The following is a 17567-nucleotide window of genomic DNA, read 5'->3' as shown; positions in this document are numbered from 1 at the left end:
CTTATTTTTCATTTGTATCAGGAAAAAAATATGAATGTTAAAATGTCCATTTCACTTTTAAAGAAACCTGGCGACTTCCTGGGCTGCCAGAACAGAGATGTATCTTCTGTATCTAGAGTAGTCTTTGTGGTTTTGACTCAGGCTTGTCCAGGATGGTCTGAGGTGGTCTATCCGCCACACAGACTGGCATGTGTACCTTATATGAGGAATAGGAAAGGGTATCCAGTGCAATGTGCTCTTTTCTTCCTTCAATTTTTGCATACAGGATTATGTCATTTTCATGAGAATTTCCAGGGTCACAAATTCCTCCTGCACAAAACAAAAATTTTAAGTTGTTACTACCAACTCGTATCCATAAACATATCAAATATAGTGTTAAATTTCAGAATAAAAAATCATTATAGTACCCAGATGTCACTTAAGAATAACCCTAAACAAAGGTAAACAGACACAAGGAAATAATTTATAACAATAGCTCAAGTAGGCCACACTGAAGATCAAAGAGTTGACATTTGTGAAGGCCGAAGTAGCTATTTGCTTCATGAGATTACTCAAATAATTGTGTACTTTGAGCAGCAACTACATGTCCATGTTCTTTTTGTTTTTTGAGATGGAGTATTATTGCCCTGCTACCCAGGCTGGAGTGCAATGGCATGATCTCTGCTCACTGCAACCTCCACCTCCTGTGTTCAAACAATTCTCCTGCCTCAGCCTCCCAAGTAGCTGGGATTACAGGCACCTGCCACCACGCCTAGCTAATTTTTGTATTTTTAGTAGAGATGGGAGTTTCACCATGTTGGCCAGGCTGGTCTCAAACTCCTGACCTTACAATCTGCCCACCTCAGCCTCCCAAAGTGCTGGGATTACAGGCATGAGCCACCATGCCTGGCCTACATGTCCATGTTCTAACTCGTATTGAAAAGATGTGCTCTGCTTTTTAATAAACTGTTATTTTCTTAATTTGAGGTTTTTATGACCAAAGTTCAGAACCTATTGGTTATGGTGTTAAAGCAAGAGTGACGACTCCCTGCATCAAGGAATTCTGAAGTAGTATTAGTTAAACTGTTGCACATAGTATCTTTACTATTTTAGCACATTATTTGTATTTTAAATGCAATTCATTTTACATTTTTCATTTTTATATTTGGTATCTTACCTGATTATTAGAAGGTACACAGAGTGTTTTATTCTCTATTACTCTACTTTATAGTCATGAAAAACAGCACTCCATTGGAGCTGAAAAGCAATTAAGATCATCCTGATGATGGCACTGAATGACAGAGTTAGTTACATGATCTTAGCTTCTTACTTGAAGCTGGGCACTTACGTCTTACTTAGCTGGGCACTTGAAGCTAAGATCATGTAACTAACTAGTGGAAGAGCCAGGGGTACATGTACTTTCATAGGATGTCTATGCACTGGGTAGGAGTAGAGAAGTTCTCAATGACCAAGGCAAATCTTGGGGATTCATGTGCAAAATGTGTGCCACAGTGGAACACAATGCATCAGGCTATCATAGCTCTGAACCCCTGCTATTAAAATTACTGGGTGATATATATCTTTTCTGATCCCATAAATATTAACTATTCCCTTGTGCTTAGCAGTTAAATTTCCAGTCTACTGATGAGAATTATCATTTGTTCATAAGCCTCTTCTGAGCTTAGAGCATGAGTCAGTCTCCAAGATGTCACCTCTGGGTTAATTAAGAAAATTCGTTTTCTGAATCTATAAACCTGAGACCTGTACAGCTGACTGCAGTAACCTCATTAAGGTTACCTATGAGGCCCATTTTGATTGGCCAGGTGTCTTCTTTATATGACACATCTTATTTGATCTTCCAAAATGCAACAACTTTTGATAATCTGAATTAACAATTTAAATAACAGATTATTTATATTTGATTTTTAAGATACACTATTGGAATTATGTTGCACAAATATTCTTTTTTTTTTTTTTGAGACGGAGTTTCGCTCTTGTTACCCAGGCTGGAGTGCAATGGCACGATCTCGGCTCACCGCAACCTCCGCCTCCTGGGTTCAGGCAATTCTCCTGCCTCGGCCTCCTGAGTAGCTGGGATTACAGGCACGCGCCACCATGCCCAGCTATTTTTTGTATTTTTAGTAGAGACGGGGTTTCACCATGTTGACCAGGATGGTCTCGATCTCTTGACCTCGTGATCCACCTGCCTCGGCCTCCCAAAGTGCTGGGATTACAAGTGTGAGCCACCGCGCCCGGCCTGCACAAATATTCTTGACTAAATTCTTCTATGTGAACTCTAAAATTATTTGGCACATCTGAGTATACATCAGTTGGAAGCAACCCAAGAAGTTGGCTTGATGGCAGAAAAGCCAGCATCTGACTTGAAAACTAAGCTCCTTTAAGACAAATTGGAGAAGGCTGTAGGAATCTGGGAATAAGCCTGTTACTAGAGTTTCTAGCTGAGCCAGGGAAGGAGAGAGTTTAGCACACATTCTCATTTCATTGGTGTGTTCCTAGAACAGCTCAGTTTATGGTAGCAGTGAGTTACAGGGTGAAGCCATGGGGAACTGACCTCCATATTTGGTCTGAAAAGTTTTACAAGTAGATTGAATTTTCCAGCTCATGACAGACTGATTTTATGTTTGAGTCACTTGGGAGAAAACTACCCAATAATTTTATTCCCAAGGAAATTTGTGGGTTTTCGGTTTGACAAAAGAATTAATGTTGCAAATTATGGTTGGTATTGTCTGTATCAGGGTTTCTTTGAGAGCCAGACTCCTGGAGTATTATTAATAATGACAGGGTAACAATGCCTACTTTTCATTAGGTACTTACTATGAACCATGTAAAATCAAGTCCAAGCATTATCTCTTTTCATCCCCTAACAACATTTTCAGGTAAGAATTAATATAGATCCATTTTGCTGATAGTGAAAGGAGGCCAAGAAAGGTTATATAATGTGCCCATAGTCCCAAAGTAAAGCATGTCTTTAATGTTATTCTATTTGACTTCAAACCTTTACTACAACTCAATAGGTAAGTCTTGGAGGATGGTTTTTGTAAAGCATTGATATGTGGCACGCTAACTATGTTAGGCACATGTAATTTGACATATAATAAATATTTACTGGATTAGGTAATTTGAACTGAGAATGGAGAGGTCAGGTATGGTGACAATGTATACCCCATCCTAAAAATGTTTACTGTTCAACAAGCTGTAGAGAAAAATCTTACGATTTTGACATTTATATAATATATTCAAGCATTTCCTTAAACGCTTCAGTGTTAGGATAAATACAGCTACTAAAGCCATTCGAATTGATAGTCTCTGGAGAAAAGATCCATGTGAAAATGAACTTCCTATTAGAAAACACAACTTTTTTCTTTTCTTTTCTTTTCTTTTTTTTGAGTCAGAGTTTCACTCTTGTTGCCCGGGCTGGAGTGGAATGGCACGATCTCAGTTCACCACAACTCTGCCTCCCGGGTTCAAGCAATTCTCCTGCCTCAGCCTCCTGAGTAGCTGGGATTACAGGCGCGTGCCACCACAGCTGGCTAATTTTGTTATTTTTAGTAGAGACAGGGTTTCTCCACGTTGGTCAGGCTGGTCTCGAACTTCTGACCTCAGGTGATCCGCCCACACTCACCCTCCCAGAGTGCTGGGATTAGAGACGTGAGCCACCACGCCCAACCGAAAACACAACTTTTAAATTGAGGATTTATATATATATTATATGAGGATTTATAATTATATATTAAGAATTTACCAAAAAAGGACAAAAAATGTGAACAATTACAGGCAGTGTGGGTTTAGTGCACCATACCAAATGACGTAGGCACTGAACTATCAGTTTTCTCTAATTTCATTAATCTGTTTGCTGTAACTTCTCTCCACTCTCTTAAGAACAGTTCATGAACTGCATCTGCCCTTCAGAGATAACTGAAACACACGTGGGAGTCACACCCAGCCCAGAATGGCAGAAGAAAAAAGGAGCCAAGACTTTCAAATGATGACAGATTTTATCTGAAAGATTCTTCCGGGAGCAATTTATAGTTCTGTGAAGTTTCAATGACAGCAGCTTCTTCAGGGAGATGTGGATTCTTCTTCAGCTTCATAGCCCTTGGCACCTTGTGGAAAGGCGCGACTCAAAGGCATCTTGTACAAAAATTAAGGTTCAGGAAGATTTCAATAAAAACAAATGAGGCAGTCAGTTTTAAAATATTTTAAATATTGTTTTAAGTCATTTTTGAAGAATAATTATTGGCAGTAAACTGTGTTGTGCTGCCATAATTGCAGTAAAAGTTCAGAGAAAAGGGTACAATGTGAGCTAAAAGAGCTGGGCACACAGAAGATGCCTAGTAAATATTTGTTGGAGGAATAATAAACAAATACATGAACTAGTGATGTCTGCTAGGTTATTTTTTGTGTAATTCACTGCATTCTGGCCCTGAGAACAGTGCTCTCTACTGGTCAATAAATTTGTATTGAATACATGAATATATGGATAAAGGAAAAAGACATTGAAATGAACTTTGGAAGCTGAGCAAATTTTCCAGAAATGTGCTCACAGCAGACTCCTATGACCTAAGGGCAGAACATATAGTCAGGGTCTCAGAGGGAGAGAGTGTGATCTAGTCCAGATTAACTATTAGTATGATTTTCCTAAGGTATCGTGTTTAGTAAGGGGCTACTTATAACCATCTCTTCCTAAATCTCTTTCCATATGGCTTTATTCCCCATCAGCCAACAAAGTTTTAAAGTCTTTTCTAAAGGTCTAGTTCTATTCTATCTATCCTACCCTACCCTATCCTATTCTACCATAACCTACTCTATCCTTACCCTACCCTACGCCACCCTACCCTATCATATCCTAAAAACACCTTCCCTGGGTGCTGCTGTTTCCTCAAGATCTAGCCCCCATTTCTTTTCTTCTCTCTAGTGATAAAACTCTTCAAGTAGCAGTCCTCCTCTTTCAGTGACACATTTTTCTTTTTCTTTTTAACTCCACGTATTATACTTTGGCTTTCCAGGCACCGCATTATTGGGAAAACTCTCTCCGAAGTCACTGGTGGCCTCTCAGCCCTTATCCTGGTTGATCGCTCTCTCTCTGTGGCACTCCTTACGCTGTTGATCATTTCGGTGCCATCCCAGCCTGAACCATCTTCTTTCCTCCTTTAGCCTCCAATGACACCTTCTGGCCACCTTTGTTTATGTTCTTTCTTAGTCTCCTTTAAACTATTTTTCTCTCTACCTATACCTAGATGAAGGTTCTCTCTAAGAATCGTTTGTCTTATGTTACCTTCTGCTTGGGAGAACACAGCAGAAGTTAGTGGTTCCAGTTATCACCTGCACATGGATGACTTTCAAATCTGATTCAAATCCTGAATAGAATTTCTCCTTTCATAGGGCATTCCAGAAACCTGATCTTAACATAAGTAACATCAAAATATTCTTTTCCACACTTACCGTCTTATACATATATTTCTTTTCTAAATCTAGCAACCCTATCCTAACTGATGTCTTGTCCCTTAATTTCTAATTATTTCAATCTTCCTTCATACTCCTATAAGAATTACCTTTCTAAAACACAGGTGATAATGTAATACTGAACTAACAGGAATTGTCTGATAGCTCCATATTACCTAGAGAAAGAAAATCCAAACTCCTTAGTTGGAATTCAAGAAAATCACTACTCTGGCTCCAGTTTACTTTTCTAGTTCCATTTTACACACTTCCATTTATCTATACTGGGAAAATCACCCAGCCCCAAACATATCACATACCTTTATTCTTGTGCCTTTTTGTTTCATAATGGCTTAGCTTGGAATTCTCTTACTTAAATTTAAATCATGCCCATACTTCAGGGGTGAGTTCAAATGCCATCTCCTTCATGAAGCTTTACTCTAATCCCTCCATTGCTGTTACTCATGGCTTCCTTTATACTTCCATAGCATTTCATTCCATTACAGCATGCTGCATTTACCTTACAGTTAGATGTTACTTGTGGGTAGTGACTCTAATTAATTTTTATATCAATAACAACAGAGATATGCTGAGTCCAAATATTTATTTGGCACTGTTTTGAGTGCTCTGCATATATTGACTCATTTGACCAGGAACTCTGTGATTTAGGTGACATTATTCCCCCTACTTGTATTCTCCATATATCCTAGCTCAAGGCTCTATATTGAATAGGCATTCCTTACTATTTTAACTGAAGGAAGATGCTTTTGCTTGGGATAATGTACTTCTTTAGGCTCTTTCAAATCAATTCCCTATCATAGTCAACACTGTTTTAATTCATTGATTAATAATATGCTTTGTTCCAGAAAAAATCAGATTACTTAACCTCTTCTATAAAGACAATTATATGAAGGAACTTACAAAATGATGTCTTAGTCTCATAGAAATCACCAAATATGGTTAATTTGCTATAATAAAGTAAAAATATAGTATGAAATATATAGTGTCAAAAATGGGGAACAGGGAGAAAACTCAAATTAGACTGGCATACTAAATGTTTATGACAACTTTTTTGGAGGAGGGCTTAAAGTTTTCCAGGAATCCCTTTTGATAAAATGAGAGACAGTTTGAATTTTAATTATAGGAAGAAAATGAGCTCTGGGCCTTTAAATATACAAACCATTTCAGAGTCAAGATGAGGTTACCCTTAGATGTGAGATTACATTACTTTATTTCATATGCACAATTTCTCTGTTATCAAAAAGATAATTATGGAAAATGAGTTAATATCATATAGGTAATATGCTTGAGAGCATGATACAATCTGAGGTTTCCCATGCAACCCTGAACTGTATGATTATCAAAAAGGTGAAATGAGGAATACGGGAAGCTAGATTCAGGAGATCTGTTTGTCCTGATGAACTGACATCTTTGCTAGTGAGTTCAAAGGTAGACACTGTTTATTTCCTGTTTCACTTCCAGATGTTGCCTGTGCTTTTCTAGTCACCCAACAAAGAAGGCATGTGACACCTACTCACATTTCTGGAATGACATCAGTGAGAGAATATGTAACTATGGTTCTTGTTGACTAACTTTGGAGGTCACAAAGTTCAACCTTCTAACTCCTTTTTGGGTATTTTCCCAACCTTCTTTATTTGCTCTCCAATACTTTGAAGAAAACCGTATCTTATGAACACATTTTTTCTTAATGTGTGTGCAAACATATTAAACATAGAGAATATTATTAAAGTATTAACCTATTCTCAGCTTCTTACAACAAGAGTTATGCAATGATGAGATATCCATGAAACGAAGGCTCACCTTGATGACTATTTTTTGAGGAAGCTAGGAAAAAGAAATAGCTTTGTTTTAGCTTCTCTCTCATTGTCTTTTCAGCTATGACCAAGGAGGGAGAGGTGGAAGAAAGGTATTATGGTATTTTGTCTTCAGGCCTCATCATGGCAAGCCATGACTAGCTCTCTATAGGCTGTTCAAGTGGGGCTGGCCTAAAACACGGGTGAGTACCACAGGCTTCTGGTCTGCCTGCAGAGCTCATGTTTCATGAATTTTCATTTTATGTAGTTGGCAACAAACAATCTAACTTCCTCAGGAATAGCTGCTGGCCTAGGATTTGCCCCAGGGTGAACAAAGTTTGTATAAAATGTACCTACCCATCACAAAGTAAAACCTTAGGTTCCCATAACCGGTAGTGTCCATGTATGGAGTGCATAATTTTCTCTCCCCATCTTTGAGGAAGACCATTGATAAGCCTGATTCTATTGTTCCACATTCTGTACCAATGACAGCTCCCAGGACTTCCCATCTAAAAAACAAAAGAGAATAATTAAGAGTTAGAGTTACAATATTAAGTCAAATCTTTATAAAGCATAACATTTTGTTTTTAGTCAGGGACATTTACTTAGTAATGAATAATCCTGAAATAAAGATATGACACTTTATTTAGGTAATAAACTTTAAACACAAATTTTAGGTAGTGAATAAACTTTAAACACATTACATTCACAGTTATAGCTTTCCTGTAGAGGGATGAATTTAATCAACATTGTGTATACTATGTCTACTTGTTACCAGAACCATGCTCCATACTGAGATACTTTTTATTCTTAAAGTACTTACAGTTGAGTTGGGAAATCAATGAACTAAGGAAACAGTGAATTATGAAAGACAGAATCATAATATAAATACTTGTACAATGTTTTACTTATTGAAAATAGTAGTAGAATGAAAAGCCCTAAGAATCGTCAAAAGTCTAGCAAGTTTTCAAAAAGGAGATGGGATTTAAGCTGGGTCTCGTCGAATAGATAATTGGCTATGTAAAAGAGAATAAAAATAGCTGGCTTTTATTGAGTGCTAACTACCTGGCAGGATTCTTTTCTAGGTTCTTTACACATTAAGGTCATTTAATTCTCACAGTAACCCTATGAGATAGTCACCATTACTACCCTAATTTTAGATGAAGAAACAGATAAAGAGAGGTTAAGGATGGCTAGCAAAGGAAGAGGACAGTATTCAAACCCAGGCAGTCTGACTCCAGAGCCTAGACTCCTACCACAGTTGCATAATGTGTTGATGAAATCACATGAGTATAGGCTAAGAAGTGGGAATGACCTTGACACTATTAACAGTGCAGACATCAACAGACTTTGCTGAAGAATGTGCATTGGGGAAGAATGAAAAATACGTTTGAATAGTACAGTGGAACCAATTCATGGAGAGTTTGGAAAGAGAGGAGTTCAGACTCTATGTAGTAGACACTCAGTGATATTTCTAAAATGCAAATATAATTACATCTCTCCTTGGTTTAATGTCTTTCAGGGACTCCCCCGTGGCCATCTGGACAAACTCCAAGCTCCTTAATGCAGAATACATGGTCCTTCTTAGCCTGGCCCAAGAACACATTTCTATCCCAATCTCTCACCTTGCACTATGTCTCTTCTGCCTTGTATCCAAACTCTTTTGCCATATAATGTGAATTCAAAGTCCCTAAAACATTCTCTGTCAGCCCTCTGAACCTTTACTTACTGGGATCATTCTTCAAGATGTCCTTTAAATATCAAACACCTTTCTGTACAGTCTTTCCTAAACTTTCTGGCTCCTCCTACCCAGCCCTACCACTCCATCTCAGACTAAGTTAGATTCTTCCTTTGTGATCTCATTTCTCACAGTACATTGCCATTTTTTCTTTACATGCCTTTCTTTATTCCTGATATGTCAGCTCCAAAGATAGGATCTGCGTCTTATTTGTGAGTCCTTAGACCCTAGCCCAGTGTTCGACACCCAGTAGATCCTCAGTAATTCTTGTTGAGTGATGGTGGGATTAAAGGATTCCATCTCCAGAAAATAAATGAAACCTGTAGAATGCCCTGCCTGTATCCCATCCTCACTTTCCACTGCTTTCTCTATCCACATCCTTGCCCTACCCTCTGAGACAATCCATGCCATTGGCACAGAGCAGGAAAGCAGCCTCTTCTGCTCCTGATCACACGTCAGGCAGGTTTGACCACCACTTCAACTGAAAGTCCCCTTGTACCTGTTCTTAATGCCTACTGCTACTGCTGCTGCCAGGCTTTGGCTTTGGTACTGTAGCCCCCTTAAAATCACAGCTCTGATGGTTCAGTCTCTTCTTCCCCTTAGATCTTTGCTACATCATCTGCCGGTCTAGATCTAAACCCTGCAATGACCACCTGATCCTTAGCTTCTCTATTAGCTTAGGTTCTAGGCACATACTTTACATCCCCAAAATATTCAGAGAGGTCTTCAGGTTTAGATCTCTTTTCAAGATTCACAGGCCTAAATGAATGGTCTTATATAAAGGCCTGGCCTCTCTGCCCCCAGTAACCCCTTCCCTTACCCATAGTCTTCTCCACTCTTGCTACCAGTCTGATTCCTTTTCCCTCACCTTTTCAAGGCTGACTCATCTGTTGCCACCCAAGTCCTGGCTGTGTCAGTGAGAAGTGAAAACAAAGTAGAAGGTCAAAGACAGCTCCATGGTTAGAGAAACAGGTATTTGCAGCACACCACATTGAAGAGGACTCTGAAAGTACTCGAACGGAAACCTTGCAATACATTTTGGCTACAACAGAAGTCAGAAACTGGTGTTTGGGGGAATGACCATAAACTTTTGACATTTAGGTCATTTCTATCTTTGTTGTTATTATCAACAATGCTATATAAAAGGTTCTTGTGTGTTTACATATGCATGTGGGAGTTTCCCTATCAGCCTTTCTGAACTGGAGACTGTGAGAGAAATGGGTCCTACTGCCCCAAGGCACCCATTGTATTAATGAATTGCTTTTACTCTTTTGCATCTAGAATCACAGGTGCACCTGCTTTAGGAGAATTGAGAAAGCAGTCAGATCATTTTCTGTGTTCTGGGGTTATCACAAAGGAATCTCTGTTGAGAAAGGCTGGTAGGGTATATATCTGGAAGTGGAGTTGCTGGGGAAATGCGGTACTTCATTATTACTCTTCAAAATGGTTGGATAAATCTATGTTCCCACCATGCGGGTACAAGCTGCCTGTTTCCCCATAAGCTTGCCATCACTTGGTTTTGCCAAGCTTTTAAAATTTGGCCTATTAGAGGAGTATAAAATTTTATCTCACCTTTGCATTTACATGGTTACTAGTGAGGGTAACTATCTTTTTACGTTTATTGGCCAGTTGGGGTTACTCTTATCTGAGTTGCCTATTTATGTCTATTTTCTATTAGGATCTCTTTTTTCTTTCTCTCACTTTCTTATGATTTGAATTCTTTATATGTTCCAGGTAGTAATCTTTTCTTGGCTATAGGGATTGCACTTTTTTTCACTTTGTTTATGTGTCTTTGGATGTACAGACGAGTTTTAATTTTAATGTAGTAGAATTTATCTATCTTTTCTCTATGGTTTGTGCCTTTTTTGTCCAATTCTTCCTTATCCTGAAATCATGAGATATTTGTCTATATTTTCTTCTAAAAGCTTTAAAGCATCGCCTTTCATATTAGGTGGTTTTAATGAACCTGAAATTGATTTGGGGTAAGGAATGAGGTTGTGATCCAATATGGTTTTCTCTGTATAGATAGCTATTTATTCCAGAACTGTTAACCATTTGCCCTAATGACTGGTAATGCCACTTCTGTCACATCACTATCTCCTATAAATGTGGGCCTGTTTCTACAATTAACTTGTCTCTTTTTTCCTCCATTATTCTATATGTCTATCTCTGCGCCCAAACCAATTTAAATATATATATGGTATGAGTGTATACATATGTATGTTACACGTATATATAAAATAGCTCTTGGTAGCTGAGCTCCCTCTGTCCCTCAGCCACATCTGTCACTTCTTCACAGTTGTCTTGGCTACTCTTGTCCTTCTTAACTCTTCCTAATGAATGTTAGAATCACCTTGTTGAGTTCTACTAAAAACTCTATTTGGATCTTGACAAGAATCTAATGTCTCTTTCATTACTGATAAGAAGTCATCTACTGAATTGTTGCTCCTTTGTAAATAATCTGTCTTTTCTCTCTGGTTGCTTTAGTTTTGTCTTTGGTATTCTAAAAGTTTCCTGCAGTGTATGTAGGTGTAGGTTTATTTTATTTATTCTGTGGAAACTTGGTGTATCTTGTCAGTTTGGGGATTCATATCTTTAATCGGGTCTGGAAAAATGTAAGTCACTGTCTTTTCAAATATTAACTATCCTCCATTCTATATTCTTTCTGAAAATTCTATGGGACATGAATTGAAATTTCATATTCTATTCTCCATGTCTCTCATTCTCTCATTACTCTTTATTTCTTTTTATATTGCCTCATGTATTTTTTCTCAGATCTATCTCTAATATACTAATTCTCTCTTTGGTTCTTTTTTTACCTCAATAGTTAATATTTGATTTCTATGACTGTATTTTTCATTTAAAAAAGTTTTCTTTGAATTTTTCTATTGTTTATTTTTATTTATTCATTTATTCTTGAGAAGTGGTCTTGCTCTGTTGTTAAGGCTGGTGTGCAGCAGCGCAATCACGGCTCATGGCTGCCTCAACCTCTCGGGCTCAAGTGATTCTCCCACCTCAGGCTCTCCTCAGAGTAGCTGAGTGTACACGGAGGCACCACTGCTCCCAGCTAATTTCTGTATTTTTCTTTTTAGAGATAGTGTTTTTGTCACATTGCCCAGGCTGGTGTCAAACTCCTGGGCTCTAGCAGTCTGCCCACCTTGGGCTCTCAAAGTGCTGGGATTACAGGTGTGAGCCACTATGCCCCACTTCTTTGCTTCTTTTTAATATCTACTTGTTCTTTTCTCATAGTATCCTCCTCTTTCAAAATGACTTAGATTTTTAAAAAATCTTTTAAATCACTTAATCATATTTCTCTCATATCTCTCTGTTATCTCAACTGGAATGCACTTATTCTTCTGTTTGCCATATTTGATGACTGTCCTTTTTGGTGAATCATAAAATCGCATAGATCACAAATCTTGTTGTGAGCTCATCTTCAGTGGACTTATTTCCAGAGTCAATTTTACACACTTTGTGTAGTAGAAATATATTTACAAATGGGTTTTACATTTGTGTTTGTGAGCATCTTGGAGGTTTCCTGGTCCTGAATTTCTTTTTACATTAATTCATCAGTTAAGAATTTTCCCACCACCTGGGTGGAATGAATGTGAATTTCACATTTGCTTGGAGCTTCCATTCTTCTGAAAGATTTTTTTTTTCACTCTTGAATCTATGAGAGAGGTTGTTACCTAATTACTTCTTTATGGAGAATGAGCTCTTCAGGGTATACAAGAATATCAGTTCTATCTGTCATCTGCCAAAGATCCTGTGTGAGTATTTTTAAACTCAGACTTACATTACCTATGTCCAGTCCATCCTGAACTGCCTGTTTCAGTTAAAGGCTAATTATTCGGGATTTTAGTATTCCTTTGTTTTAGGTATCTGCTCATTTCCTCCCCTATCCTAGGGCTACATATTGAAGAAAATTATCATACTTAATCCAATATTTCTATGGGTTTGTAGAGGAAAAGGAATTGCATGAGCTCAGACAGCCTTGTTGTCACAGCTTCAAATTTTCAGCTGGCTGATTACTATTAGCAATGCTGGAGAATTTAAAGAGGTAAGCTAATTAGTTCATTTAAGGCTCTCATTTAATTATGTCATCAGTGGTGTTAACATAACAAATTAAAGGACGATGTCATCTTTCAAATCAGCAAGCTTCTCTTTTAGAGTAGGTTCAATTTATTTTAACATGTTAAATAATCAATTTTTAAATGTAGGCTGGTTATTAACTTTTTTTCTTGTCTCTAAACATTCAAGTTACGTATTTTGTATCATCGGTGACTTTATTAGATAAAAAGCAAGTTTATAAATAAAAATAATTGTTAGTTACTGAATATTAATAGTTATCCTAAGGTATGAAGATATGTTTTCTTTCAGGAAAATAAATGCAATGTTTATTGGCCATAATAAAGTGTCTCTAAGCAATGTATTTAAGTCACAGGCTCACTTCTCAGTAGATGGACAGTAGTTTTATGAAATTTCATTAAGGAGCCAAACTTTGTTGGAAATCATTATGTACAAACAGAATTACAGTTATTTTTGGTAAAATGTTTAATCATTCTAGTCTTTGAAAACATGGTATATTTATTCCTTGCACAAAGTTTATCATGTATACTTACTTTAGAATTACTTAATTCTATTTTCAAAGCAAAGACTATACAGGGAAACACTTTTTAGAAACACCAAACAAATAGCATATATCTATAATATTACACATTTGGCAACAGATATCAAAGAAGATATATGAATTATTTTAAAATGTATTACAGGCTGAGAGTGGTGGCTCATGTCTGTAATCCCAGAACTTTGGGAGGCCAATATGGGTGGATCACTTGAGGCCAGGAGTTCAAGACCAGCCTGGCCAACATGGCAAAACACCATCTCTACTAAAAATACAAAATTAGCTGGGTGTGGTGGCATACACTTATAATCCTAGCAACTTGGGAAAGTGAGGCATGAGGACTGCTTGAACCTGAGGGGTGGAGGATGCAGTGAGCTGAGATTGCACCGCTGCACTCCAGCCTGGGTGACAGAGCAAGACTCTGTCTCAAATAAAATAAAATGTATTACACATAATCATATATGTATAGTTTTATAATTTGTATGATTAGAGAAGTTTGATATTTTGATCTTGTGTTTAATATTTTAAAAATTGAAATATCTGACATTTTAAAATCAGTTTATCTTTAGTACTTATTTGTGGTCATGTCTAATTTGGCCTTTTGTTATTCACACAATGAACATGTCTACATTTGGAAGAAACTGGGACACACAGAGGTAAATGGCTTGCCTAAGGCCAATCACCTGTTCAGCTCTAAAATTTAGACTTTTTCTTTCTCAATTTGCTGTTATTTTCACAGTTACAGTTGTTAAAAGGATATTATGTATGTCAGGATGATTATTTGAGCCATCCCTGTTTATAACAGATTTGGGAAAAAAATCTTAGAAAATGCTTTTTAAAAAAATTTTAACAGGTTACATCAATCATTCAAGGAGCACATGGAATAATAACTTTTGAGATAGCTCTTAATAGTATTGCATCATTCGTAAATTAACTAGAAGCCTCTCTTGACGCATACATGAAAATTTCACACTGGTTCATTGGTCTTTTGCTTGCTCCATTTATCTCAATTAAACCTCTCAGCTTACTGATCCACAAAGTAAGTTAAGGTTATAAATGATGCAGATGATGACTCCTTTTTGACATCTATCTGCTTTAGAGTATTTTCATAGTGAAAAATTAAATTGAAAAAGAATTTTCATGGACTGAAAGAACCTTCTATTTAAGTGAGAAATGAGATTAGTAGTCTTTTTCTTTTATTTGTTGTACATGACTTTTCTAGATGAATCTAATTGAGTTATCACAACTTCCACCACAAAGTTGTGTGAAATATAATTCAGATTGTATAATAACTTTCGATCTTTATTTAAGTCTGACATATCCAATTTTTCCTCTCAATTAGTCTTTACTTCTCCCATTCTAACTGATGCAAGATAATAAAAGTGAAGTTACTTCCTTTAGAAATCCAGATATTTATAATCAAGTGAAGTGGGATGTTTAGTCTACCTTGAAGAGAAAAAAGCAGAGAAAAATCTGCTATACTGAATTTTTACAGATTTATGTTTTGTAAAAGTCCTGTTGCGGCCGGGCACGGTGGCTCACGCCTGTAATCCCAGCACTTTGGGAGGCCCAGGCGGGTGGATCACGAGGTCAAGAGATCGAGACCATCCTGGTCAACATGGTGAAACCCCGTCTCTACTAAAAATACAAAAAATTAGCTGGGCATGGTGGCACGTGCCTGTAATCCCAGCTACTCAGGAGGCCGAGGCAGGAGAATTGCCTGAACCCAGGAGGCGGAGGTTGCAGTGAGCCGAGATCGCAACATTGCACTCCAGCCTGGGTAACAAGAGCGAAACTCCATCTCAAAAAAAAAAAAGTCCTGTTGCTTTGAATATCTTACTTTGCATTTATTAAAAATTCAGGAGGAGTCTGTTATAGCACAAGCTCATTCTTTCATGAATTTGTATAAACACTGGCTCAAACATGGAGTCAAAGTACCCTTAAGGTGATCCCAGAGCTCTGTCAACTACTGGGGGACTTCAGGTAGAGTCTCTACTTCCCAGACTTCAAAGTCCCAGTTTACAAGGTCACAAAGCTGTGGTCATTTCCAGTTACAAAAATTATATAGTCCCCAACTCTCTCCTTAATATAATAATTACATGAAGTAAAATTATAATATAACCAAATCTTTGAGACCAGTACTGGTTATTTGAGGGGCTCTATAGTTTTATCAATATCTCTGATGGCATGGCAATTTCCCTCCAAAGGTATGTTACTTTTCTGTGGTTTAAGTTATGCTTTCCCTAAGGAAATGCAGTTCTATGTGAAGTGCATTTGAAGGAATGTCTGCCTGAGGGAGAGAGCTCTCTACAGTGCAATTCATATTTATTGTTTTACGATTAATTTTAAAATAAAAAAGCCCTTACCTTATTTATTATAAATACAGTGGTATCTATTATTTATTACAAATAGAGCGAGGTGAAGTTGGAGGACAGAAAAAAAGTTTTATAATCAATAAAATGCCTTAAGGCAACCTTGTTCCTTAGAGATAGCAAGGTCACAATAATGTTTAATTTATATTTTAAAAATAAGTCTTTCTGTTTTTTTCTGTCATTAAAAGAGTAATATTTTTGTAAGCAAAAAATAATTTAAAGAAGTGTCTTAGCTGGAAAGTTGATGGTCTTCTCTATCAGGTGTTTTGGAGTGCTTTGTAACTAGGATTAATTATATTTTAATCAGCTGCTACTTCTATACTTTTAAGAATGATATGTATTATCAGTAGCGTAGCTCGGCAATAACTATCAAAACTGAAATTACATGTATACATATGTACGTGTATGTATGCATACACATCTGACTATCTAATTTTCCTTTTCCTTTTAGGAACTTACCTTTCAGGAATATTTCAACAAGCACACAAGAATGTTTACTCAAATATTCTTTGTCTATCAACAGGGGTTCAGTTGGATTAACTGGCCTTTGTGAAATAATGAAGATCCATATTTATTGACTAGAAGAGACTTTCATAATATATTAAGTTTTGAAAAATTAAGTTGAAGTATGATATACAAAATGTGATTCTAGTATTTTGTGGGTTTTTTTGGTATCATCATAAAAAAATTTCTGAATAAATACATGCCAACAGTTTAACAGTGAAAAATGGGAATTACCATGGAAGGGAAACTTTAGACTTTTACTTTACACATTTTCTTTGCAATAAGCAAATAATTTCCAGGAAAAAGTCAGGCATTGAGTTTATATGAATTATAATTCAGAGTGAAAATTTAAATTATCTCATTATAGGCTGATGAAAATATTAAGAATATGAACATAGGAATTAGAGATCTAATATCTTAACCAGATCTTTTCTCTACTAATATTAGCATAAAAGGCACCAAAAATAATAAAACATTTCATATTTTCTATGAAAGTTTAAACTATATTATCCAGGACATATTAAAACACCTAAAGTTGGCAACTTTAAGTATGAACTGAGATCACGAATAAAGCCTGGCTATAAGATCCTATATTGACCAAATTCATAAGGTTTAAAAAAAATCTCATATAAATTCTCTGAGGTTAAAAAAGTTCATTACATTTATAAGGTCTATATTTGGGTTGGACGCTCTGCTATTTAATAAGGGATGTGCCACAGGTAAAGACCTTCCACATTCATTTATATTCATGAGGTTTATCTCCAGTACGAGTCCTCTGAAGTCTAGCAAGATGCATACTTTGACTGAAGCCTCTCTACCTTCATTGCATTTATAGATTTTCCCTCTAGCATTAACAGCTTAGGTGAAGGTAAAAGGATGAGCTCAATTTGAAGGCTTCCCTGAATGCATTACATTTCAAAGATTCTTCTCTTCAATTGGTTCCTCTCAAATTTAATTTTGTTTTAGGTTTTTATGACATGCATCATGCTTATTTACACTCTGGTTGGAATAACAATAAAAAAGAATATTGGGCTTCAGAATGGTTAGAAAGCACCCAGTTTTCTCATTAATAAGAC

General features: G+C 36.8%; 1 protein-coding gene across 4 annotated transcripts in view; it reads right to left on the bottom strand.

Annotated features, from left to right (window-relative positions):
• RELN (reelin) overlaps positions 1–17567 on the bottom strand; it is a 527812-nt gene that overhangs the window by 198081 nt on the left and 312164 nt on the right. For all 4 annotated transcript variants that reach the window (XM_021673084.2, XM_021673089.2, XM_064374717.1 and 1 more), the window contains exons 12-13: positions 7611–7762; positions 197–309 (exon numbers count right to left, since the gene is read on the bottom strand). In XM_021673084.2, the coding sequence (XP_021528759.2) occupies positions 197–309; positions 7611–7762 (265 nt within the window). The remainder of the gene's footprint in view (positions 1–196; positions 310–7610; positions 7763–17567) is intronic.

This window comes from Aotus nancymaae, unplaced genomic scaffold, assembly GCF_030222135.1.
Source record: "Aotus nancymaae isolate 86718 unplaced genomic scaffold, 86718_ANA_hifiasm-v0.15.2.pri h1tg000002l, whole genome shotgun sequence".
NCBI classification, from domain to species: Eukaryota; Metazoa; Chordata; class Mammalia; order Primates; family Aotidae; genus Aotus; species Aotus nancymaae.
The sequence above is the reverse complement of the archived record's forward strand: the minus strand, read 5'-3'. Positions and strand labels throughout refer to the sequence as shown.